The sequence below is a fragment of the Musca domestica genome, unplaced genomic scaffold (genome assembly GCF_030504385.1).
Source record: "Musca domestica strain aabys unplaced genomic scaffold, Musca_domestica.polishedcontigs.V.1.1 5, whole genome shotgun sequence".
Lineage (NCBI taxonomy): Eukaryota > Metazoa > Arthropoda > Insecta > Diptera > Muscidae > Musca > Musca domestica.
In genome coordinates, this window is record NW_026712346.1 from 15,389,978 (window position 1) to 15,415,850 (window position 25,873).

General features: G+C 33.2%; 1 protein-coding gene across 2 annotated transcripts; it reads right to left on the reverse strand.

Moving 5' to 3' along the window:
- LOC101887291 (ATP-binding cassette sub-family G member 4) lies at positions 1 to 25,373 on the reverse strand. Of its 2 annotated transcripts, none has more exons than XM_005184486.4 (10): positions 25,150 to 25,373; positions 8,770 to 9,159; positions 3,588 to 3,758; positions 3,390 to 3,526; positions 3,154 to 3,299; positions 1,615 to 1,853; positions 1,143 to 1,553; positions 933 to 1,033; positions 501 to 862; positions 1 to 428 (listed from the first exon to the last, which is right to left on the reverse strand). In XM_005184486.4, exons 2-10 carry the CDS (start codon positions 9,089 to 9,091, stop codon positions 287 to 289), a joined length of 2,031 nt encoding a protein of 676 aa, XP_005184543.2. In that variant the 5' UTR covers positions 9,092 to 9,159; positions 25,150 to 25,373; the 3' UTR covers positions 1 to 286. The 2 variants fall into 2 exon arrangements, with proteins under 2 accessions (XP_005184543.2, XP_005184544.2); XM_005184487.4 differs by lacking the exon at positions 25,150 to 25,373 and adding an exon at positions 23,893 to 24,044.
- Between the last annotated feature and the right edge of the window lie 500 nt (positions 25,374 to 25,873).

Consider the following 25,873-nt stretch of genomic DNA (forward strand, 5'->3'; position numbering starts at 1 on the left):
TTGTGTTTACTAGTCGTTATTATTGCTGGAATGTTTTTGGTACATACATATGTATAAGTATGTATGTACTCTCACCCCTATTAAAACTCAAAAAAAGCTTACCAAACACTTTCAAAATTAAATAATTACTAACGGTAGTTACTAAAAAATTGCTCAGAAATACATAATGATTATTTAAATTAACTTAATCCGGCCAAATTTAGTTTCGCCATCATCACTCATACAGCTAATACAGGTTAAAACAAATATTGCACAAATATTTCAGCACCGTATTCCATAGGTTTGTCTATTTCACCGATTTTATCTTTGCTTTTAATATGATATAGGCAGCGATTCTAAAGATCAAAATGATGACACCAAGGGCAATAATATCATTCCAAAATTGATCACCACGCATGGTTATTTCATCCAAAAATTTTCTTGGATACCTGGTTGGGGATATTTTATAGAAGTGGATTAATGAATGTGGAACGAATTACATAATTTATTTGCTTGCTAACCTATAATGACAGTATGGGGCTTCTTCACATTCCAAGGTACCACGATCATTACCATATATAGCACTCACGAAACCCTCCAGACCGTATCGCAAATATGAAATGTGACTTCCCCATTTCAAGTATGAGGGCAAATCGCGCAATGTTACACCGAAGCCAGCGAACATCATCATGGGAATGGTCAAAACTGGAGCCAAAAAAGTGCCATTCACAACATCAAACCACGCTCCGATCATTAAACCGAAACTTTGGCCCACAAACACAGTTAAAACACTAATGGCAAAGAACATCCAGAATCGACTCCACTCCATTGGTTGGTAACTCCACAAATATATGATAATAGTGAACAAAAGACTGCCAACGATCTGAAAGATGATTATGCATTAATATTCAACATTTGAAATGAGACCTAGGGAAGTGACGAAAGAATCGTACCGATATAGGAAGATCAAGCAGTGTGATGGATGTGTAATACGCCTTCAGTGAATACCATCGGTTAAAATGTTCCTTTAGTAAAATGGACATCTCAATGGGGACTGGAATTTATAAAAGATACACAATTTCTCAACATCTTAAATTTTTCTTTAAATGCATTATAGATATTTTGTAATCCCAAGATATTTTGTCGATAGGCCTGATACTTACACGTAAGAACTGTTAACATCATCGTTGTCATGGAATGATGAATCAAAATGGCAAAAAGTAAATTATAGTTGTCTATCACGCGAGAGCCCTCTTTACCCGAATTGGCGTAAACTGCCCCTAATATTATGGCTACAAACACATTGACACCAATCCGAAGATGTGTCAGGGTGGTATCACGCTTTGCTTTGATATAGCCTCGGTGCATTAGTACCGACAACTGATTCATATAACTCGTATCTTCAAGGGAACGTTTATTCGTTTTCTTTGCCACAGGATATTTCCTCATCAAATCAGTGGCTTTTAAAATCTTTTCAGGATGATCGAACCATGTTAGACAGTTGCCATTTTCTGAAGCCGATTTCAAAGTGTCAACCTTATCTTGACCATATTCTCCACAGGCTAATTCAATAACTGTTGAAACAAAAATAGATTTTTAATCAAAGACATTTTGGAAAATAATGTGCTTACTTACTGTAATCGGCAGGATTGTGATACATTGGACATGGCAAATCAACGGCCTGCAAAAAGGGAACTAATTTTTCTGTACTTCCCTGGTAAACACAGTTACCAGCCGCTAGAACATAGACTTGGTCAAATATTTGGAACAGTTTTGCAGTTGGTTGATGAATAGTGCAAATTATAGTACGTCCCTGTTGGGCAAGCATTTTACATAGCTCCAAAACTTTGGTACACGAGCTGCTGTCAAGGCCACTGCAAATCAAAAAAAAAAAAAAAAAACAAAATGAGAACTTTAGTTTATGGGTGTATTTCCCATCGGCGCGTCGTGAGAAAATAATGTATGAATCATCTTTAGCTATACACAACCCGACTTTTTCCTTAAAACCCTAAGTTTTGAATGCGCACTATTAGATTGTTTATTTCAAATTACACACGACATTTTTGAACTTCAAGAGCGTTCATAACAGAACTACTATTTGGGAGAATGTAACATATTTCTTGTTTACAAGTACGGGAACACAACCAATAAGTTTAGTTGCTACATTTTAATGTGTGTCGTTCATTTACAGGTGGATGCATCAACGCTTGGGAACATTTATATATCAAAATTTTTAAACTGTTTTGTCAAAAATATGTAAATTTTTATATGTTTCTTATACGACGCTAATCGGAGGTTGTTATAATATGTATTTTTAAACGATTTTTAAAAATTTAAATAATTTTTCATTCAAAATTTTCAATCCCAAAATTGGTTTGACAATTCACTGTCCCAGCAGTTGTGTCGATGCGACTACCTGTATTCTTCTACCATGATTTTAATAGGAAAAGCAACCACTCTCAAGGGATTGACTGAATAATTTAAGGAACACTGATTCAATGTGATGAGATGTTTTCATTGGTTCGAGAAATATTCAATCTTCTCTTATATACTTGAAATAGAAGATTTTTCGTAAAAAATAACGGAGTTCAGGATACAAAAATCAAAACTTGGGTACTATGAATAAAAAGCAGCTAATTTCGGCCAGGCCAAACCCTCAATACCCTTCACCATTTTAAAGGACCTACAATGACAATTTTCCGTCATAGCTTGCAGTACCCATTACGAGATTCAAATACGAAATTTGAAGCAATTCCGGTAAATAATGTTCCTAAAGCCATCAATGTACCGAACATCCGGAGGTATCGTTATATGGGTGCTATGCGAAAACGTGGACCTGCATGTGCATTTTTTCGTCATAGTAGTGTATGTAGTACCCATTACGAGCTTCAAATGCGAGATTTGAAACAATACCAAATATCGGTGGATACCGTTGCATAGGCATTTTACGATATCTTGGACCTATATAGACAATACTCTTCCAGGCGGGTAAAGTACTCACAAATAGCTCCTTGTGTAGAATTTCCCACAATTCCATTGAAAAATGTGGCTAAAACATCAAAAAAACCGAATATCGGGGGTACAGAGTAAACATATATATTGAGGGCCCAAGGATCAATACACGATATTGGTTATTGGTTAAACGCCACAACATACAATAACAAAAATACTCACGTAGTAGGCTCGTCCAAAAACATCACAGTTGGGTTATTTATAAGTTCCATTGCAATAGAGAGTCGCTTCTTTTGACCACCAGATAGACGTTTGGTCATAGTTTGGTCATGATCGTATAAACCAAGCATCAACAAAATATCTTCAATCTATAACATACAAATGACAAAATACAAATTAGGAGGGAGAAATTGGACGGAATTCCAAAATATCAAAAGTTGCATATTTTCCACACATACCTTGGCTTCCTTTTCCTCATACGATACATTTGGACCAAGTTTAAGGTCCGCAGCTATGTGCATATTTTCGTTTACAGTCAATAACGGTTGTAGACGATCATCCTGTGTTATGTAGCAGGACATCCTTCTAAAAGCGGCTATAAAGTTCACCCTTATTAAAATCTTCAAACCAATAGATGTTCTAATATTACTACTTACTCAAATCTCGACGTCTGCCATTAAGCAAAATCGAACCGTCGACACCAGTTGTCTTGAATCCTGACAAGGCATCGAGCAATGTGGATTTACCAGCACCTGAAGGTCCCATAATAGCAATTAATTGACTTCCAGGAAATTTCCCGCTTACATTATGTAAAATTTCTTTATTTCCTGTAATTCAAAAAAGGAAATTTAAAAGCACACGCAATAATAAAAAAATCGTTACAAAACAAAGAGCTGCGGAGTCGAACCACTTTTGATAAGATCCAGACTCTGGAGACGAATTCATTTTGACTCCGAAAACAAAATCCTGTATATTCTCTGAAAAACTATTATCCAATATTGAGATGCAAATTTCTATCAAAATGACAAATTAAATTTTTTCGCTGAACAAGAATCCAGATCTAGTTGTTGATTAATGCTTAAAACGTTGAAATGATATTGAAATTATTAATAATTTGTTTTGAAAATGCATATAAACTTTTAAATTACTTAAAACTGGTTAAAACATAGTGGATCTATTCTGACAATTTCATCATTTTAGGTATACTTAACTAGAATTATATTGATGATTTTTCGTGATTTTCCACTTTATGTTTTGACAAGCCGAACCCAGCGCGCTTCGCTACTCCTTTTGCTTTTATATGTATTCAAAATTTTATATACGAATTCAAATAGAATTAAAAAAGTATTTATTGTAATGTAAAACCAGTAAAGAAAGTCCTAAAGTCGGGCGGGGCCGATTTTATGATACCCTACACCACTTTGCTAATTTAGTTGAGCTCCACTTAATAATTAAAAGTTTTTATGGAAGAATTTAATCATACACCCTATGATTATAATTATAATTTAAAATTCAAAGGACTAAATATGCCGAAGCATTTGTATCTTTTAAATTCGGACTTGTATTGCCCATTTGGTGCGAAATTAATTTGAAATCGGATAAAAATATATATGGGAACTATATCCAAATCTGAACCGATCTCGATAAAATTTGGCAAAGATATTTCTGAGCTGTATTTGATATATTTCCCTGAATATCGTTGTTACGGAGTGCATATTACGGCTGTGGGTAACAAATATAACAAATCGAATGAAGAGTATATATAGGAGCTATAGCTATATCTGAACCGATCTTCACCAAATTTGACATACTACCTTCTAGACACAATTCGGTCGTATGTGCCAAATTCCATCCCATTTGTGCAAATATTAAACGTTTGGTGCACAATAAATGGTAAATCGGACGAAGTTATATATGGGAGCTATATCCAAATCTGAACCGATCTCGATAAAATTTAGCAAAGGTATTTCTGAGCTGCATTTGATATATTGCCCCAAATATTGTTGTTACAGAGTGCATATTACGGCTGCGGAGGACAAAAATAACAAATCGGATGAACAATATATTCGATAAAATTTGGCATACTTATTTTCAGGCCTAATTTGGTTGTATGTGCAAAATTCCATACTATTCGGGCTGATATTACACGTTTGGTGCACAATAAAAGGCAAATCGGACGAAGATATATATGGGAGCTATATCTAATTTTTTACCGATTATCTCCAATTTCAATAGGGTTCGTCCTTGGGCCAAACAAATGTTGTTTGCAAAATTTCATCTCAATCGGATAATAAATGCGACCTGCATTTTGTTCACAAGAATACATGGACAGACGGACGGACAGACGGACTGACATGCATAATTCAACTCAGAAAGTGATTCTATGCAGATCATCAAAAGGAACTATGGGTCTATCTCGTTTCCTTTTGCCTGTTACAAACAAATGCACAAAGACATAATACCCTGACCACCTTGTGGTGTAGGGTATAAAAAGCTAAATTGAGTCTATTTAGTGCATCAAATCCAAATCTAATCTGCTTTCAATATAATTTGGCAAAACTATTTTTGTACTAAATTTCATCTCTCATGCGGACTTTCATTGGAACCGGACATACGTATCGCGTTTGGTCCATCAAACACACGGAATCGGGTGAAAATATATATGGGAGCTATATCCGAACCTGATTTATGCATAATTTGGTAAATTGATTCTTGTACTAAATTCTGTTACACATTCCGAATTTCATTGAAATTAGAGATACATAGTGTATTTGTTGCATCATATAAACGAAATCGGTCTAAAATATATATAATTTATTTTTGTTCCAAATTCCGTTACGCATTCCATATTTGAAGAGTGTATTTGTAAACGATCAATAGATATGTACATATAAAATCTAAATATTTGGGAGGTACTGATTCTGATGTTTCAAGCGAAATATCAACAATTTACACGGCCTATGTTACTTTCAGGATATGTTATAGTATACTTGAAAATTTTCAGGAAAATCTGTGCAGCGGTTTTCGAGTCCATAACTTACATACAAACATACAAACATTTTTCTCTTTTATAGATATAGACGCCTCACATCACATAGTTTGTAACAGGGAAAAGGAAACGAGAGAGACCCATTGTTACTTTTGAGGATCTTCATAGAATCACTTTCTGAGTCGATTTATGCATGCCAGTCCGTCTGTACATGTATCCTTGTGAACAAAATGCAGGTCGCATTTATTATCCGATTGAGATGAAATTTTCCAAACAATATTTGTTTGGCCCAAGGACAAACCCTATTGAAATTGGTGATAATCGGATTAGATTTAGATATAGGTCCCCTATATCTTCAACCGATTTCGGGTTAACTGTGCATCAAATGGCCAAAATATGTCAAACTGACCTGAATTTTTAGCACATACAACCGAATTCATTTTAGAAGAAATAGCCCCATATACGTTGCATCCCATATCAGGTTAATTGTGCACCAAATGGCTAATATCAGCCCAAATGGAGTAAATTTTGGCAATTGCGACTAAATTAATACTAGAAACCCGTATTTCAAAGTTGGTGTAAATTGGTTTAGATATAGCCATAGCTCCCACATATGTTTTATACGATTTGGGGTTTAAGGTCCCTCACATGTTTAACATGCACTCCACAAAAATGATATTGGGAACCGGACATCAGATACTGCTCGAAAATGCCTCTGTCAAATTTTATAGAGATTGGTTCAGATTAGGATATAACACCCATATATATATCTTTAACCGATTTCGGGTTAATTGTGCTCCAAATTGCCAATATAAGTCCAAATGACCTGGCTCATCCGACCGAATTCAGTCTAGAAGCAAGTACATCGGATTCGGCAAAAATCGGTTCAGATATAGCTAAAGCTATTCGTAATATGCACCCCACAAAAAAAGATGTTTGGTATCAGATGCAGTCCAGAAATCCCTCTATTAAATTGTATAAAGATTGGTTCAGATTTAGATATTGCTTCCATATATCTTCAACCGATTTCGGGTAAATGTGCACCAAATGGCCAATATAAGTCCAAATGATCTGATTTTTGGCACATCCAACCTTATTCAGTTTAGAAGCAAATAAATCAAAGAAATTCGGATCAGATATAGCTATAGCCCCCATATATATCTTTATCCGATATCAGGTTTATTGTGCACTAAATGGCTAAATTAATCCAATAAACCCGTACTTCAAATTCAGATATAGCCATAGCTCCCATATATACTTTTTATCCGATTTGGGGTTTAATGTCTCCCACATTCGTAATAGGCATTCGACAACAATGATATTTGGTACCAGATATCTTATAGAACTCGGAAATACCATTGACAAATAGCTCCCATATATATCCTTAATTCGATTTCAGGTTTACTGTGCAAATAACGGCTAATATCAGCCTAAATGGAATGCATTTCGAGACGTACGTTTCCATTTTGTGGAACTCGGCTCCGATTTATATATTTTTTTCTTCTCGAAGTGATATCATGCACTCAATAGCAATGTTATTTGGTATAAAAGATTTGAATGTCTCCGTCAAATTTAGTGAAAATCGATTCAGATTTGGATATGCCTCCCATATATCAGTTCCCTCTGAAACAAATACCGCAGAGCAACATTAGGGCAACGTGTGACAATTTCATTGGCCGTTTAAAGGCCATAATTCGTGCCAAAGGTGACCAATCGAACAAATCTAAACTTATTTTAAAATTTTATGCTATTTCCGATATTTTTTTGCTTTCATTCAATAAAATTTAAGAAAATATAAAAATTATGGCGTTTGACTTTGCTTTGCTGCATTTTTTGTCTCACCCTGTATTTATAAATGTTTTCTTTACCTCATTTTGGAGAGTGTTAATAGTTCGGCCGAACTTAGCTTCTTTCTTTCTTCTTAAATTTATTTATTGATGTCAAGTAAAGTAATATTGGGCATTAGCGAAATGTAGGCACATATTTCGCCTAGTGAGTATGTCAAACTTCAAACTCGGGAGAGAAGTGAGATAACATTTTTGAAAATGCAATAAATTGGGTGTATCGCTAAATGGAGGAATGGATAAAATCATAGGCATAACTACTCTTCTGTGAAGATAATATATATAACCTAAATTATTGGCATTTCCAAAATACGTAAAATAGGCAAGTATCGAAGGCGTTATATATGGTGCTATTGGAAAAAGTAGACCTCTTTTGATATGTTTTTGGTTACATTCCTTTTACCAGAACAGTGTTGTGTAGGTAATAAAAACGCCAATGTATTTCATAAGATCTATTATATTTAAGCAAATATTACCAATGGTCAAAAGTTTCATGCCGCCAATTCAGTCGGCACTTGCCCTTCCAATTACACACATTTTATTTAGTTTTGGACACCTGATTATGTCCAATTGTTTATTACTCTTATCAGTTATATACCAACGGAACGAAATTCAATGTTAAATTCAAAAACAAAATAAATTCTTGTTTCTTTGTGGGACTTTCGTAAAACCTTTATCGTTAAACACAAAAACTGCCTCATGGGAGAGTGAATTTGTCGAAATTTCAAATTGATAAGATAGGGCGTATAATTAGTTTAAACATAATAAGTATGGATGGAGTCGATACACACTTGTACATGGTTTTATGAGACATATTCCATTTTAAATGTTAACGACTATTACCAGCTATAAAATAGTAGTGCAAATGTATTTGTGAATAAAATGTTACTATTGCATAGAAAATGGCCAGTAACATGAGCAAAATCAATAAATGATAAAAGTGATGCAATACAAAAATATTATCGAATGTTTGGTAAATAGGTTTGGCATTTTCGATTCCCTTACCTTTTCTGAAACCCAAGTTAACTGTTAATGAAAGATTGTTGAACTGCATGTCGACCGGGTCGCGTGATGGTAAATTTGAAAACCGTCCGGCATCCTTTTCCTCCAAAGTGTTGACTTTAGCCGTATGTTCATGCATATCGGTTTGAGAATTTGAGGTTGTTTTACTTTCTCGTCGACCGTCATTGCCATTTGCTGCCTTCAATGGCATAGTTGTAGAATTGTAGACTGGCGGCATTCCACCAACGATTTCTATACCAAGACCAACGCTAGCAGCCGACGTCGGAGCGGTATTGGCAAAGAATTGTTCCCTTGCCGAAATCATGTGTCAAAATTAAAACTACTATCTGGGTGAAGCGGTTGTTACAGCAGGTCTATACGTTGCAAATCAATCTGTAAGAATAAAATTAAAGGAGTATTAAAAAGCTTCACTACTTTATAACAAGCGAATCGTAATTGTATTTCATGCAAAATTGAATATTTTTCTATAAAATGGCTTCTTATATATGATGGAATCTGTGGCATACTAAATGAGTATAATGTCTCTGTTGTGTAGCACTTTTTACCAAAAACCATAATATTAGCGAAATATAATTTTTATTCTGATCGCGACAAGCAATCGGAAATTTTTAAATGTCTATTATAGGGGTATTTTAAAAATATGATACCAAAAATCTTAAATGTGGCGGGAGTATATATGAAGTCTGCCTTCCTGTTTGTAAAATATAGATCCAATATTGAATGTGTTAGTAAAAATCTTCAACTGGCTTTGAAAAATACGCCGTTTGTCGACTTAAGAAATTATGTTATTCTCATGGTAAAATTAAGAAGGTAAAGTCATTTCAAATAAGCACTTCCATCTTTGCATTTTCTGTAATTTACCTTGTCAAATTTCACTGCATAGAAGGCAGGTTCCCATCTCTAATTTGTGTATGTACAATGGATTTATGAATACACATTTTGACAATGAGATGTTGTCAAATGAATAATTTTGAAAAAAATTTAAACATATGATTGCATGACTTTACCTTCTTAATTCTATCATGGTAATTCTCTACAAAAGAAAATAACTAAACAAATATTCTTTTGTATAGCAGCATTGTACGTTGTACATATTTGTATATGCCATACTAATTAATGTTGTTCGAATTGGTTGGCATTGGTTGGCATTCACTTGTAAATAAATAATTACTGTTATCGCAAAGTATTGTGTAAAAATGTGCTTAATAAAATTGAACCTACGTTGTTGTAAATCAATGAAGAATTCTGTAACTTAAAGTATCATTTTCACCTCTTGTTCAATGGACGATACTTTTGCTAGCAATTCATTTGAATACGCTTAATTTTGCATATATTGGCTGCCTTCCGACTGCTTTGTTTAGTTTAATTGAGGGAAGAGATGCGAATCTAAATAAATAAAAAAATAAGAGGTTTTCCTCTTACTATCCAGATTTACTTTGTTAAAGATAAATGAGTGCAATTTGGTAATTAGGTGTTTTTCCCTTCCTTATTTTCGGTATTTCAAAGGTTTTAGTCCAATGCTGAGCAGGAAGATGTTCTAATGACAGAAAATTGTCTGTGCAGGCCCGCGTTTTGGTATTGCCCCCACATAATGGTACCGGTATTTTGATGATTTTAGCTACATTATTCACCGATTTTTTTTATTAAAGTTGCCTTTTCGTTCCAAATGGTGGAGGGCATTCAAGGTTCGGCTTGGCCGAACTTAAATTTTTTTTACTTGTTTTGAAAAAAAAAAAATAAAATTTTATTCCGCTGGAATACTAGATCTCAGCACATTTCGAAATATTTTTAGAAGTGTAAAATTATCCAAATTTACTTTGAAAATCGAGCCCGATTGGGCTCTAGAGCAGTTGGCAAATGACCCGTTGATCCATCGCAAAATTGTGTTCAGTGATGAGGCGCATTTTTAGCTTAATGGGTTTGTTAATAAGCAAAATTGCCGCATATGGAGTGAGATCAATCCACGAGAGACCCTACATACTCCATTACATCCAGAAAATTGCACCGTATGGGGCGGTTTTCACGCTGGTGGCATCATTGGACCTTATTTCTTTAAAAATGAGGCCGGAGCTCGCGTTACGGTCAATGGAGATCGTTACCGCAACATGATCATTTTTGTTTAAAAATATGGATGACATTGATCCGGAGGAGATGTGGTTTCAACAGGATGGCGCTACGTGCCATACGGCGAAATGAAAATTTTGCGATAAGTTGATTTCGAGAAGTGGACCTATCAATTGGCCTCCAAGGTCGTGCGATTTGACACCTCTCGATTATTCCCTGTGGGGCTACGTGAAGTCGCTGGTTTATGCTGATAAACCAGCAACATTTGACGCCTTGAGGCCAGCATTGTTCGTGTTATTCGTGACATACGGCCAGCAGTGCTCGAAAAAGTGGCCAAAAATTGGACGTCCAGAATGCACTTCGTCAAGAACAGCCGCGGTGCCCATATGCCCGAAATCATTGTCAAATGTTAATGTCACGTATTGATCTTTCGAATAAAAACCAATTTTGATTAAAATTTAATTTTTTGTGCTATTTTTTACATTTTCCAGTTTTATCGGGCTTAAAAGACACCCTGTAAAAGCGTGCTGATTTCGCAAATTTTGAACATTTATTAACCACGTCATTAACTGAAATTTGATTGCCAATATATTAATATGAAGATATGGAGCCCAATTATGCAGCTATTCAGTCTGAGGAAAGGAGACGAACAAAAAGAGTGCTAAAATCAAGACGCACACGTACTACTATGAGTTATTCTCAAAATTTAAATATGACAACCCATATCTTTTGATCAGACCTATGTTAATTCATTATTTGGGATACAGTCACTTTTGCCAGCCAATATTTTCGTAGTTTGAAAAATCTTTAACTTCAAATAATTCAAATATGCCCATGGCTTATAACTACTGATAATGGAAAAAAAATAACCATGGCAATATTCTGGAGGATCATCCTCATTATTAAGTTTATTGTTTGTTTTTAAATCTCCTATTTATGCTGTCATAGTGCCACAGTTCAGCTTAATCACCACATCCACCTACTACCACCACCTTTATTGTACCTCATCTTTTTCTTTCAATAAAAAATTGTTTGTATTCTTCTTTGCTATAACTGTGTGTGAAAAAAAGAAATTAAAGTAACAGCGAAAGAAAGAAACTGAAAAACCTGCTTAATGAATGATTTGTTTGTTTTTTTTTAACATAGCTATCGGGTTTGTTTCATAATAATTTGGTATTAACCATGCTTTTAGACAGACAAATTCCGTTTAAGAAGCATAATTTTATCAATAAATAACTCAAATATCAAATCCATTTTTGTGTTTCGATAGACATCATGCTTTACAAGTTATATGTTAAACTATTTATTTAGATCTTGTTTATAGTTATGCTTTGTATATCTATATATATAAAAGAAAGTTGTGTTAGTTACTACGCTTATAACTTAAGAACCGCTGGATTAATTTTAACGATTCACACAAATTCGGAGTTGTCTACTCTCCGAAAAGGATAATATCCAAAAAAATCGCGTAAAAATGTGATATATTAACATTTTCATTTTGACTTTTCAAATGTACAATAGTAATGTTTTATTTTGCATGATTTTTTTCCATTTTGACTTACTTTTTTCTAATGTACATTTGTAGTGTTTTTTTATATTTTATTTTTGAATTCGAATATTTATACCAATTTATTTAATTGACTTGATTTCTTGAGAACTGAAATTGATGGCGGGTTACATGGAAGTGTAGTAGCGAATTATGTGGTGGCGAAACGGAATAGATGATATCGAAATAATTTAACGCGGTCACACCAAAGTTAAAAGATAATTACTTTTTCTAAATCGCTGAAAAATCATGAAAAAGAGATCTCATTGCAAAAATCAAAAAAACATTTTCAATGGAATCGAATTCTAAAGTAATAGTACATTCTATTGACAAACTTTGTAAGGAAGGATCTTAAAACATTTGCTGTAAAAAATCAGCGAAAAAGTTGAAGACTTTCTCAATTTGTTATTCTTTTTTTTTTTGTCAATTTTTTTTTTGTGAACAAACTAAAGAATAATTTTTCACTAAAAAAATTGAATAAGTGCGAAATAGGATGTTAACTGACATCTACCTTTCAACTCCAGGGCCTACATCGTGGGTTAGCTGGAAGATGCGAACACGTTTAAACAAACAAAAATGACCGAAAAAGCTTAATGGGGCTCATTTCAAAGCGTGACAATGATCCGTCCAATGAGAGCTCAAAATGCAAAATTCTTTGGGAGAATAATAAGTAATATACCAATATTGAAATAAAAGGTGCAAAATAGTAGAGCGAATGCTACTTTTAGTAAGAAAAGGTTTTATAAGAATTTCTTCCCAAACATTCAAAATACCTAAAATCACTTTTGCAGGTCTTTATATCGATCATAACTCATGGATAAGGGAACAACCCGATTTCATATTTATATAACCATCTATGATTTAAGTCATTTTTGGGGTCTTGGCCGGCCACTTTTTTCATTTTTTGGCCCTTATTTGACATTTTTGTTTCTAAGGGGGTAGATAACCTCTTCGCATAAAATTTGAAATTTTCAGAGTAGGGCATATATTGGTATTGACCACATTCATCAATTGATTTGGCTAAAAAATTTTATTTATGCCACCCTGGGGTAGGGAACCATCATACAGATAATTGCCACATAGGAATTTATTTAAGTAAAGTCCCCACATTGGAGTATCCCCAAGTCCACTTTCACATCTAATGTGTGGTCAGAAAAGAAAATTTTGTATTCTATTGAATTTTTAACCCCCAAGAGAATATTGGTTGGGAACGTAGATTTGGGATGTGCATCCATATGAAATAAATTGTGGAAAGATGAACAAATTACAAATATAAGAAAGTAGCACGGGACCGAATATTTGTTTAATCATCATTGAATTATCCTATGATGAAAATATGGAATTTAAGGGGTCTCCAACTTACAATTTAAATGGCAAATAAAATTAATTCCCATCTTATCATTCTGCCCTCAATTATGAGGTGGATAAAACTATTTTTACTTATTTAAATCACGCGAAATGCTATGACATGCTATATTGTTCTGCTATATTTTTGATTTGGCCTCTATTTGTCATCTTGGATTATAAGGGGTAGAAGAAAGTTTTCAATGTAGGTCGATGTTTCGGAGTAGTGCCCATATAAAGAAGGTACCTCCTAATTTAACCACATTTCAAAGAATTTGGCTAATAATGCGTATTCGGGGGGTGAAAATCTTACACTAAAATTTCAACATATCTACAAATTTTAGAATTTTTATCCATGTTATAATACCCTCTCAAGTCCACCTTTTGGCGGACAAACAGACTGACATGGTTAGGGGGACTTATGAGGACTCTAATGCACAATCTAAGTTGCTAATGGGTTTAAAAAAGTAATTAACTTTGGCTATTCTTAAATCATTCAGCCCTCAATTATGTAGTATACAAAATACAGCAAATTCCAAATTACTGCTCATTTGACTGGAAGATTTTGCTACGATTTTTACCATATTAAAAATTAATTTGATCCCTTATATGGCGATAAGATTGATATATACTTTTTAATAGATTTGTATAGCACATCCACACAGTTGAAGCCCACGGTTTAAATATTGAAGCCCACTGGTTAAAAATGGGTACAGGTATTTTAAAACACTTTAAATCGACCTGTACGTGAACACTTATATCAGTCATATCTGTGAATAATTATGCTTGGGAATATATGCATAATAGACAAAAACTACGGGCCGGCAACGCGGACCGGGCCAGCTAGTTTTAAATATAAATAAGGCCATAAGGCCTTACCGACTCAAAAACGTTTTGTTAAGTTTTGCCAAGCAAAAAGTTTTCATGATACCATAAATGTTAACAAAATATGACGTACACATGTACTACATGCTTTCATGTATAGCTCACCAAATACTTTTTGAAGTTATGACACATTTAGATAATACCGATAATATAGAAAAAAAAACATTGTATACCAAACACCCATTGACAAATGGATATTTAGATCAAGACGGCTACAATTGTTCACAAATGTGTGTCCTTACAATAAGTTATAAGGGATTTCCCTCTAAAATCATAACCTGTTATATTTTGTGAGTATCAAATGGCAAATTTCAAACAATTCCATTGAAAATGTAGCTAAAAATTATTAAAATACCCAATGAAAATATGGATATACAGGTTGAGATAAACAACTGCAACAAAGTAAAACGTCATAATTTTTACATTTTTTAAATGTTATTGGATGAAAGCAAAAAAAAATTATGGCTTCAAACGGCCATTGAAACCGTCACACGCTGCTCGAATGTTGCTTTGCGGTATTTTGGCTCATTCCCGGCGAAGCGCTTGCTTGAGGTGATCGACACTTTGGTATTTTTTAGTGCCAACCTTGCTTTCCTAAATACTCCAGACATAATAGTCCAACGGATTGGTATCCGGAGATTTTGGTGGCCATTTTGCGCTGGAAATGGTTGCCGAGTGCGATGGTGCTGAGTCCTGTTGGAATGTCCAAGGTCTGCGGCCAAAATGTTTGCGTGTCCAACGATCATTTTGTTTGTTTACGAACTGCTGTACAACGAATGTTTTCTCATCGGAGAAAACCAAATTCGGCAGTTCACCACTTTCGACCAAGCGAAGCAACTCTTTAGCTCTTTTGAGTCAATATTTTTCCTGTTTCGGTGTAAGTTCTTGAACTTTTTGGAATTTCAATGGCCTTACCCCGAGTTTATTTTTCAGTATTTGAGGAATGGAATATTGCGATATGTTTAGCTCACGAGCCATCTTTCGGCCACTGCGACGCGGGTTTCGATCAAGTCGCTTCTTTACTTTTCGAACCATTTCTGCCGATGTTGCTGTTTTCTTCCTTCCACTTCCTTAATGTCGGGCTACGCTTCCAGTATCACGGTAACGTGCGATGGAACGAGACACAAAAGATTTATTCTCATTTAAATGCTGGAGTGCTCTAACGATAGCCACTTGTGGTTTCCAGCCACACTATCAACCTTGAATTCCATCACGAATAACTCCTTTTCTGGAAAATTCTCACCAAAATGCTTTTTTACGCTTGTAAACAATATAATGAGCTGCCACTGGAAAAATGTCAACAGCTGTTGTGGCTTAGAAATGACAGCAGTCTGAAGTTGGTGGCATTTTTGTCATTTCACCCTGTACATTTGATGCTCTGCCACCGATGGTAGAACCTATTACGTGGCTTAAATCGTCAAAATACCGAATATGAAGAAGTTTCGTTTCATGGGGCTTGTACAAAAATATGGTTCTACGTCGTGAACTTGGTCCGCCTACTGACAGATTACATATATATATAAAGCTTACGCTTTCTCTTTCAATTCGATAAAAAAGCTAAACTTTGGCGCAAAACTATGAAGGTTTTCCATTTTTTGATTTTGGTTGAGTCCAACTCCTTTAAAGAAACATGTTATACTCAAAAATTAATGCAAAAAAAAAACACGCAAAAAATAGTAAATAGAATAAAACTAACACAACATAAACAAAAGCTAGCAAAGACTACAGTCGGGCGGGGCCGACCATGTAAAAACCTACAACACTATAATATACGGTAAAGTTTCGGCAGAGAATATTATTAACTTGCCCCAAAATTTACACCATCTGTTGTGCTAATGGGTATTTGAACTGTTGATTCTTGTATATATCAACATATCTCACGTCAACTATATCAGCATTAATATGTTTGCAATGTTGGTGAGATGGACCTTTAAACAGGTAATATATTCGCGATTTAACGAAAATAGGTCCTTTGGTCTCTAAATAACATTTGACCACCATCCACATTGGTAGGATTCTGTCCTTTTCAAGACACGAAATCTTTGCAATTGGCTTATAATTGTGACCTTCATATCGACTGCAAAATCAGGAACAATTTTTGTTTTTGGTCCATTTTATCCCCTAAATATTTTGCGAACAAATTCAAAAACAATAGATCTCCATTCTGACGACCAATAGAGTGATTGCAAATTATCGTGGACAGACAGGCAGACGAACACACTGCCACACATAGCTAGATCGTCCATTAGTTATGAACTGCTAAAAATTAAATTAAATCTCTTGTTTTTGATGATACGAAGTACCAAATGACATAAAACAATAATAAGTTTATTTGTATAAAACTATTTTTATGCGAAGAGGTTTTCTACCCCCTTAGAAACAAAGATGCCACATAAGCACCAAAAACGATGAAAAAAGTGGCCAAGACCATTTTGTTATATAAACCATACGATTGTTATATAAGCTTACACTATACGATGTTTATATAAAATTCGTTAAAATGTTAAATATACTTGAAATTGGGGTGAACCCTTATCCCCGAGTTATGAACTAAATCATGAATTTGAATATTTGAATATTTGGGAAGAACTTCGCTCTACTATTTTGCACGCTTTATATTCGGTATTTTACTGATTGCAGTCCCAAAGAATTTTGCATTTTGAGCTCTCATTGGAAGGATTATTCTCATATGAAAGAAGGACAGACTTCTTTGTTTTGAAATGAGACCCATTGGGCTTTGTTGGTCATTTTTGTTTGTTTTAATGTGTTTGCATTTTCAGCTGAAGCACAATGTAGGCCCTGGAGTTGAAAGCTAGATATCAATTTTAGACATCGTGTTGCGCACTTATTTAATTTTTATGGTGGAAAATTATTTTTTATTTTGTTCACAAAAAATCCATTGAATTCAATATGATAAGCCAATTTGAAAAAAATCGTACATTGTATAAAATTGACCAAAAATGAAAAACAAATTAAAAAAAATCGTCAACTTTTTCGCTGATTTTTATAGCAAATGTTTAAAGGTCTTTACAAAGTTTGCCAATAGAATGTACTATTCTTTGTCGATTTTTTCCCGATTTTAGAATTTTTGCAATGAAAGTATCTTTTTTTCGAGATGTTTTAACGATTTTTAAAAGATTATCCTTTAGTTTTGTGACCGCATTAAATTATTTTGAAATCAACTATTCCGTTTCGCCACCATCGATACTATACTTCAATGTAACCCGCCTGCAATTTCAGTTCGTACGTGCTAAAATATTGATTTTTTTTTTGTTCATAGCTTATCATCCTCTGAAATGATATTATTTCTATAGTCCCACTTACCTAATAAATACATAAAATCTACAAATAACAGTTTTGTCCGTTGTCGCTTTATTCTCCCCAAAAAAATTACACATAAACATACAAATGTACTTTCGAAAATTGTAAGTCAAAATGGAAAATTAATCATGCAATAAAAAACATTACTATTGTACATTTCAAAAGTCAAAATGAACATTTCATATTTTTTGATTTTTTGGATTTTATCCTTTTCTGCCTAGAGACAATTTCGAATTTGTCTGAATCATTAAAATCAGATCAGCGGTTCTTGAGTTATAAGCGCAGTAACTAACACATCTTTCTTTTATATATATAGATTAAGTGAAGAAAAAATGATTTGTTCTATCGAAATTAACATTTTGGTCAGCAAGGGTATTTTAGTTTTAATGGGAAAACAAGTAAAGCTAAGCAGTAAGCTCGGCCGTTGAATAATACAGTTAAAGTCATAAATATATCGAATATAGGGAGTTACCGTCACATTGGGTCCTATACGAAGACGTGGATCTGTATATTGAATATTCCGGTAAGTAATTCGCTAAAATCATCAAAATACCGAATATAAGGAGGTGCCGTTGTAGGAGGGCTTTGAGCAATTTTCTGTCATAAGATGTACTATCCATTGGGAACTGCAAATTCCAAATATGAAATATTTCCGGTGCAAAGTGTGACACAAATTATGTCATCGCTAAATACACATAGAATTCTATGCTAATCAAGAATTTATACATTTTGTGGATTCTAATATACCCTTCATGCTATGGTGGAGCGTGCCAGACGTCCGATTTATAAATTATATAAAAATTAACAGTTTTCATATAATTATAAGATGAAAACTGTTAACAATATTAATTATTAACATTTCTCATGGTTTAAAGCACAAAATATTCGACCTGACCGCTTTAAGTCACAAATAGATTTAAACAATTGGAGAGCTTGCCTATAAATATGATATGGTTTATTTATAGAAAAAACGAAGATAAAACATAACGTTTAACTCACAAAGAATACTAATGAGGTAGTTTTGTCAAACAGTCTGCTGGAAACATAAATGGTATATAGAATCAATTTTTTTTGCAAACAAAACTTTCGTTTTCATTCCTCGTATTAAATAAATGAATAGACAATTAATTATACAACTTAAAAATTCAAATAGTATTTCCGATTGGTAAGAAGATATTAACAAAAATGTCATATATGTACATATAAATGCATGAATGTGTAATAGTTTTTGTATGTATGGCCGTTTCGGCTACTCATTTTAAATAATTTATGTTCTAATACATACATTTTTGGAACAAAAAATTAGTATACATGGCAGGAGCAAGTAAAAATACATATGTACATACAAACATACATTTCTTATAATATTGGAAATATACGCATTTAAATTTATTCAAATAACAACGAATGGACGTGTGAAATAAGGTTGCAAAAATAATATCAGCAAACGAAAAAAGTTGCATTACGAAGTTGCAATCTTTTCGAAAAGAAAAAAAAAAATAATTATGAATTATTCTGTTTCTACTGATTAACAAAGACTTGTGTGAAAGACCATCTGAATCAATCGATTATTTATTGAAATTATTTTTTTTTTGTCTTCTGTATTTATATTTTGTACCTTGATCTTTTACAACTGACATACATATGTACATGCAATCCGGACAGCTGCTGATTTATTATTGACAAACAAAAGTAAAAAGAAGATGAAGTTAAACTGAAATCAAAGAATTTTACGAATTGTATTGAGTGTAATTTTCCAAAACAGTTTGGACAATTTTACAAAAAAATTGTTTTTAATGTCAAATGTTGGCCATATGTTATGCCGTCCGTCTGCTTCCAAAGGAAATGAAGAGGGTTGATCAAGTTTTACGCAAATGTATTTAAGGTCAAATAGTGTTAATTTGCATATGGAGGATGAAAGTAAAAGTTCGGTACTGAACCTGGAGCGCTCTACCTCTTTTGATTTGATATGCATTCAACATTTTATATACAAATACTAGCTGAACCCGGTGCGCTTCGCTACCCCTTTTGATTTTATATGCATTCAAAATTTTATTTACGAATATATGTTGGTTAAAGAAAAAACAAAAACAAATTTTAAAATTAAAAAAAAAATTATTGCACTACTTTTATGCGTAAATAACCAAAACCATTAGAAAAGCAGTAACATGACATAAATACACGAAGGGTTTGTCCTTCGGATTTATTTATTTCATAGCAAATACCAAGCGTGCAGTAAACTGCAATCTTTTGAAGTTGAGTGGCATTTCTATTGTAATTAGTGAATTCGAGATAGCAACATACTTCGCCGTAATAAGCGTATTTCAAATCATTTGTTGTGTTGTTTTTTAGTGTTAGCCAAGGCGTTGTGGGTCAATGGTTCTTATTGAAATCATATCCCAATCTGATCCGATTTAAATATAATTTTAAAAAAATTACTTTTACACCAAATTCCGCCACACCTTTCATATTTCATTGAAATTGGTCGTCAGATATGTGAAATCGGCCGATAATATATATATGGGAGCTATATCCAAATATTAACTAATTTCCAATTAATTTGTCACATTTATTATTGTAACCAAATTCCGCCACACATTCTGAATTTCATTGGTATCGGTTATATATCATGTTTGGTGCGTAACATGTATGAAATCGGCCGAAATATATATGTTAGCTATATGCAAACCTCAACTGATTTCAATATAATTTGGCAATTTTTTCTGGTGCCAGATTTTATCTCTCTCGCTTTGGGTGCATCAAATATTTGAAATCGGCTGAGTATATATATGGGAGCTATAATCAAATCTGAGCGTATTTGAATATAATTTGTCAAATTTATTTTTGTACCAAATTTAGCCACTCATGCCGAATTTCATTGGAATCGGAAATACGTATCGTATTTTGTGCATCAAATATGTGAAATCGGCGGAAAATATATATGGGAGCTATTTCCAAATCTGAGCCGATTTCAATATAATTTGACTAATTTATTTTCTAATCAAAATCCCGTCACATATTCCAAATTTTTTTGGAATCGAACATACATATCGTCTGTGTTGCATAAAATACATGAAATCGGTCGAAAATATATATATAAATCTGAACCGATTTTAATATAATTTGACTAATTTATTTTCTAATCAAAATTCCGTTACATATTCCAAATTTCTTTGGAATCGAACATACATATCGTGTATGGTGCATAAAATACATGAAATCGGTCTAAAATATATATGGGAGCTATATTCAAATCTGAACCGATTTCAATTTAATTTGACAAATTCATCAGGGCTCCGAATTCCGTTACTTATTTTAAATTTCATTACAATTGGAAATACATATCGTGTTTGGCCCACCAAATACATGAAATCGGCCGAAAATGTATATGGGAGCTATATCCAAATCTGAACCGATTTCAATATAATTTGGGAAATCAATTTTTTAGATAAAATCTATCACACGTTTCAAATTTCATTGAAATTGGGGATACATAGCGTGTTTGGTGCATCAAATGCTTGAAATCGGCCGAAAATATATATGGGAGCTATATCCAAATCTGAACCGATTTCAATATAATTTGACAAATTTATTTTCTGGTTAAATCCCGTCACACATTCCAAATTTCATTGGAATCGAACATTCATATTGTGTTTGAGGCATCAAATGAACGAAATCGGTCGAAAATATATATGGGAGCTATATCCAAATCTGAACCGATGACAATATATTTTGGCAAACTTATTTTTGTTCCAAATTCCGTTACGTATTCCAAATTTGGAGACTGTATCTTCAACCAATCAATAGATATGTGCATATAAAATCTAAATTTTTGGGAGGTACCTCCGATTCTGATGCTATATCTCCAGTTCCAAGTGGAAATTCAAAAATGTTTATAGCCTATGTTACTTTCAGGCGATGTTGCAGTATATATGGAAATTTTCAGGAAAATCTATTCAGCGGTTTTCGAGTCCATAAATTACAAACAAACAAACAAACAAACAAACAAACAAACAAACATACAAACATTTTCCTCTTTTATAGATATAGATTTGTTGGTTTAAAAACATAAGAAAAATTCAAAAAATTAAAAAAACGTAATTATTGTAATTCTTTTATGCTTAAACAAACAAATAGCTCGGTCTACCAACGCGTGAACATTCCAGGAACAGCTGACCATGAGAAAAGTAGGAACATGCCAAATTTAGTCTGCATACGCGAATGGTTTGTCCTTCGGATTGATTAATTTCATAGCAAATGCCAAGCGCGCAGGAAACTCCAATGGTTTGGAGTTGAGTGGCATTTCTGTTACAATAAAAGAGTTCGATACTTCCTCGAAATAATCGTATTCTCAATTAAATTGTTGTGTGGTTGTTTACTGTTAGCCAATTACCATTGCAAAAGCGTTGTGGGTCAATGCTTCATAATAAAATCATATCCAATATAAACCGATTTCAATATAATTTGACAAAATTTACTTTTACACCCAATTCTATCGCACATTCCATACTTTTTTTGAAATTGGATGTACATACCATGTTTGGTGCATCAAATATGTGAAATCGGCCGAGAATATAATATAATAATAGAATATAATAATATAATTTTAATAAATTTGTCAAATTTATTATTGTAACCAAATTCCGACACACATTCTGAATTTCATTGGAATAGGACATTCATATCGTATTCAGTGCATATCATACATGAAATCGGCTGAAATATATATAGGAGCCAACCTCATCCGATTTCAATATAATTTGGCAATTTTTTTTTTGGTACCAAATTTCGTCTCTCTGTCAGAATTTCATTGGAATCGGACACACATATGGCGTTGGCTGCATCAAATATATAAAATCGGCCGAAAATATGTATGGGAGCTATATCCAAATCTGAGACGATTTGAATATTATTTGACAAACTTATTTTTGTTAGTCACTCATGCCAAATTTCGTTGGAATTGGATATACGAATCGTGTTTGGTGCATCAAATAAACGAAATCGGCCGAAAATATATATGGGATCTATATCCAAATCTGAACCGATTTCAATATAATTTGAAAAATTTATTTTTATTTCAAATTCCGTAATGCATTCCACATTTGGAGACTGTATCTGTAATCTATCAATTGATATGTGCATATAAAATTTAATTTTTTGGGAGGTACCTCCGATTCTGATGTCAAATCTCCAGTTCCAAGTGGAATTTCAAAAATGTATATAGCCTGTGTTACTTTCAGGCGATGTTTTAGTGTACTTGGAAATTTTCAGGAAAATCTGTTCAGCGGTTTTCGAGTCCATAAATTACAAACAAACAAACATACAAACATTTTCCTCTTTTATAGATATAGATTAGAAGGAAATACCCAATTACAGGAAAATATATATGGGTATTACATTAAATTCTAAAGTGATTTCGACAAATGTAAATGTAAAATGTTAGACAATATGTTATATCTTTACCGAATGTCATTGTCATGGAGCGCATTTTACAACGTATACATGTATCAAAATCAGTCATAGTGTTGGAAATATTATGAACTCATGCACAATTCACGTGAAATCTGGCAAAATGGCTACATCTAAAATTTCAGATAATTAAGCTCATCTCGAAAGAGAAATAGAGAAATAAATCATAATCATAAGAGCTTAACCATAACGTGGCGCAACTAAAAAAATACATGTGACCTGTAACTTGCTGACAAAGATACATGGCCAGATGGACTGACATGCATAAATCGACCCATGTTACAAACAAATGCCCAAATTCATATAATAGTCAGGCTTAATTAAGAGTTAAAAGAATAAAGAGGGTTTCTTACATAAAGAGGAAATAATCAAATTAAGTTATTATTTTTTCCCTTAAAAAATCAGCTTTAAGAAAATTCTTTAATTTTTATATTTACAAGAATGTAAACTTCAATGGAATATATAATTTTTCTCACCTTATTATATACAAAGAGACAGCTGAAATCGTCATTGAAGCTTATTTAAGTTAGTTGTTATGTATAGTTGCAATAATCGTATTCATTTGAGTTGAATTCAAAAAAAAAAAAAAAAAATGCCGACTATTGGTATATGCAGAGAATTTAAGTATATAATTGCCGACTGCAGCAAATCTTATTGGGAAACTGCGAATGGTGGGGAAGGAAGAATACGTAATTAAATTAGGGTTCAATTGTAAAATAAATTGTGTGTTTCCTTATTATCCGGAATAGTTTGTCTTTGTTTACATTAAATAGAATTTTCTTCACTAAGCTATTCTTATTAAGTTTTTGCGGAAATTTATAACAAAGCTTTAATGTTATTATTGGGAATTCAATCTCAGCTTTCAATTTCACTTGCTTCCAAACAAACAAGAAATGGGTCAATTGTTATGTGGACTAGGAGCAATGAACTGGAGGGGTGAAGATTTACACAAGTTTACATACACACATAACCAGAAATAAATAAAAATATTGTATTCGTTCTCCGCAATTTAACATTTCAAAAACAACTGACGGCTATAGCAAGTGTCAAGATTTCCATTTTTTTAAACCGAAGAAAAAAACACAACAAATTGTTTTGTTATATTATCGTACGACCACATTAAATCGATTATATTTTTTTATGTACAAACCTACATACTTATGAATATACATTTCTACATAGATATGTTTTTATTAAATAGTTTTTAATGAGGCTTCAAGAATTACAACAGCAACAACAAATTTGACGAGTTTAAATTATCAGAATTAATTTTCATATCAAACAGCTGACTAGTTAATAATGCTTTGGAATGTTTCCGTAGTTTGTTTATTTTTTATATTTACATAAATTGGTTACTTTTTGGGATATTGGAATACTATTCACAGTGCAATGCCACACGCGCTTTAAATCATTTAATTACTTCTGAAGCAGCGTACGTAATTCGAAACCGGTTTTAAATGCACTTCTACTTGGACCAGTCATTGTCGAAACATAACAAACTTCAAATCACGTTTATTGGTTAACTGAGATTAAGTAGGAAACACACACACAAAACGGAACACTGGCTAAAACTGAATGGCCAAATTGTTCTCTTTGGTCAATACATTTTCTTATAGAGACAGAGCGCTCTCTGTGTCTTAAAAAGAGAGTTTAAAACTCACAACATAGCTATCTCAACTACCAATCTTGAGAATTGGTGGTAATGCCATATATTTTGATGTAACTTCACTCACTTTGATTAGAATGCAGAAGACAAGAGGTAGAGTAGTTCGGCGAATGTTGGTTTTTAGAGTAATATCACGTTATAAATTCGTTTTTGTCTTTCTTTGGTAAACCTTCATTTGATTCGAAAAGGTTCGCTCGTTCGGACGAAAGGTTTTGCTTTGTTTGGCAAGAGGAACGGAAGAAAGCAACCTTACCGATCGAGAGTATTAAGCACTTTGCTATTTCTTTTGACAAAAGAAAACATGGAAGTGTTGTTCTACGTCGCTGCTTCACTTCACAGTACAGACGATCACCAACAATCAACAACAACAATCGGCAGCTAATATACTAAAATGTGTATGTGTTGACGGTAGTATAAAAACAAATAGCAGTTGGTCATTGAATTGTGACGATGAAATTAAAAAAAAAAAAGAAATGAAAACAACTAGACACATTTTAAATGTGATAAGGGCAACATAAATTTTGTTGTTCGTGTCTTATGAATATTCTCAGATGGGATGGCAAAGGCCGAGGGAGTTAATAATTACATTTTATTGAGGGGAAAAATTGAGAAGAGTTTAGGAATTTCCGAAGAATCGTAACAAAAATTGACATTCTACGTCATTATACAGCAACACTTAAAACAAAAATTGTATCAATTTTAAAAATTAAAATGTGTTAAAAAATTGCGTACCCATTAACATAACATTGCGTACCCATTAACATAACAATGGAAAATACCCTCTCACATAC

What these genes read in the sequence shown, in the direction of transcription:
- LOC101887291 (XM_005184486.4), bottom strand. Translation starts at nt 9,091, where the DNA reads ATGATTTCGGCAAGGGAACAATTCTTTGCCAATACCGCTCCGACGTCG. An exon ending in TCACAATCCTGCCGATTACA is followed by an intron (nt 1,554 to 1,614) that starts GTAAGTAAGCAC and finishes TTGTTTCAACAG; the next exon opens with TTATTGAATTAGCCTGTGGA. An exon ending in GCCCCATACTGTCATTATAG is followed by an intron (nt 429 to 500) that starts GTTAGCAAGCAA and finishes ATCCCCAACCAG; the next exon opens with GTATCCAAGAAAATTTTTGG.